This window comes from Myotis lucifugus, unplaced genomic scaffold (genome assembly GCF_000147115.1).
Source record: "Myotis lucifugus unplaced genomic scaffold, Myoluc2.0 scaffold_582, whole genome shotgun sequence".
In the NCBI taxonomy this organism is placed as follows: Eukaryota; Metazoa; Chordata; class Mammalia; order Chiroptera; family Vespertilionidae; genus Myotis; species Myotis lucifugus.
In genome coordinates this window covers 213,891-215,966 of record NW_005871630.1, presented here as the reverse complement: position 1 = coordinate 215,966, position 2,076 = coordinate 213,891, and the positions used below count along the sequence as shown (strand labels likewise).

At 63.5% G+C, this 2,076-nt stretch overlaps 1 protein-coding gene across 1 annotated transcript in view; it reads left to right on the top strand.

Moving 5' to 3' along the window:
• The window catches only part of FBLN1 (fibulin 1), a 64,148-nt gene that overhangs the window by 10,708 nt on the left and 51,364 nt on the right, over positions 1-2,076 (top strand). The window contains 1 exon segment of the mRNA XM_023745789.1: positions 508-640. Within this exon segment, the coding sequence (XP_023601557.1) occupies positions 508-640 (133 nt within the window).

The window sequence follows — 2,076 nt, the reverse complement described above, 5'->3', positions numbered from 1 at the left end:
GGGCTACCGGCCAGGGCAGGCTGTCTTTGTTTTTTAAAATCTTTTTTTAAAAAAAATATATTTTATTGATTTTTTACAGAGAGGAAGGGAGAGAGATAGAGAGTTAGAAACATCGATGGGAGAGAAACATCGATCAGCCGCCTCCTGCACATCTCCTACTGGGGATGTGCCCGCAACCCAGGTACATGCCCTTGACCGGAATCGAACCTGGGACCTTTCAGTCCGCAAGCCGACGCTCTATCCACTGAGCCAAACCGGTTTCGGCAATATTTTTTAAACAGATGGGAACATTCTGTGGGTGAGGCTCAGAGCTCAGGGAGGTGACCGGGGCTCTGGTGGGACAACTGGGTCTCCGGACTCTGCCCCGGGCACCCTGCCCCGTGTTCAGTCTTCCTAACACTTCCTGAGCACTCCGTGTGCCACGCGCTGTGTGTGGGGGTGAGAGGGGTGGGTTGGGAGCCCCCAGCAGAGCCGCGGCCCTCGCCAGCGCCCCGCCCTCCCCCACAGGATGGTCCAGGAGCAGTGCTGCCACAGCCAGCTGGAGGAGCTGCACTGCGCCACGGGCATCAACCTGGCCAACGAGCAGGACAGCTGCGCCGTGTCCGCCGCCAACGCCAGCCTGGAGGCCGTGTTCGTGAAGGTGAGCCCTTCCTGCCAGCGCGGGCCCTCCCAGCTCAGCGGCCATGCCCGTCAGCGGGCGGCCGGGCACCCCCACTACACCCCCAGCTCTGGCCCCTCTCCTTCAGAGCAGCAGGGGACCCTGCCCAGGAGGGAGGGGCACTCAAGTCTCCCCGCCTCCTCCAGCTTCATCACTGAAACCCGGGCAACACCTGGGCCCAGTCCAGCCCTGGGCAAGCGGGGATGGAGGGACCCAGCCTTGCCCTGAGGACTCCGGTTCTGGGCCTTCAAGCAGAGGTCAGGGCAGGGGTCACCTGGGCCCAGGGCCTTCAGAACCTCCTCTCAGTTCAAGGCCGCTCCCCCCCCCACACACACACTCAGGATCCTCAAGTTTCTCTCCCTCCAGGGCTCAGAATGGGCCCCCACTAAGGCCTCCAATAATATGACCTTCATAACCACCTAGAAGAGGACACTGAGGTTCAGGGAGGACCACATTCCAAAGTGGCTTCTCAGGACCCACAGGAGAGGGGTTGGGGAGGCAGAGCTGGACGTGGGTCCATCAGGCCCAGAGAGTCCGGCACTGAGCGGACGCTAAGCTGTGAGTGACCGACAGAGACCCTCCCGGGGCTCCAGGCCGGTTCTTGGGGCCTCCCTCCTGGAAGGGGGCACCTCTGCGTGGGCGTGGGGCGCTCCAGACAGTGTTCCCAGGACTGGGAACTGCAGATAAATGAATGAGCTGCCCAGGCTGCCTCCCTCCCCCCTCCTGAGGGTGGGACCCAGACTGGCCCTGAGTTCGGGCTGGCGAGTTGCCTGGTCCGGGGGCATCGCTGGAGGTGCCCAGTGACGAACTGAATTCCCTGGAAAAAACATTTCCTGCTCCCAGTTAGGAAGCGAGGGAGTCAGGGAGCCAGATGGAAATGAAGCCTGGATCCCGAGAGGGGCTGTGTGGGCTCCTCCACACGGATGGGGGTGGGGCGTGGGGGGAGCTTTCCGTGGAGAAGGGAGGGCCCAGCGCCCCTCTGCCGCCCCCAGCCTGTTGCGCTTTTGGAAGGTGGCTCTGGTGTGAGGGAGGCCCGGTGGGGGTGGTGCGGTCTGGCCAGGGGCCTGGGAGCCAGGACCTGATTGACGGCCAGGGGCCCCTCCCGGGCCAGGGCTGGCTCTGCAGACGCCGTCTGCCTGGCACATAGCAGGCAGCTCGCCGTGTCCCCAGACGTGAGCAAAAGGGAGGTCCAAAGAGAGCATGGAACATTCTAGCGGGAGCGGAACAGGTCCCGCTGGCGGATGAGGGATGTGTGTTTCGGGGAAGGGTGACTCATTGGCACCACGTGGAGGAGGGGCCGCCCGCCTGGCAGCAGACGAGCTCATGGAGGACCGGCACCTCCACGGAGGCCGGCTGAAGGCCCAGGCCTGCCTCCCGCCCCCCCCCTGCCCCCCACCTTGTGGGCTTTGGAAAGTTTG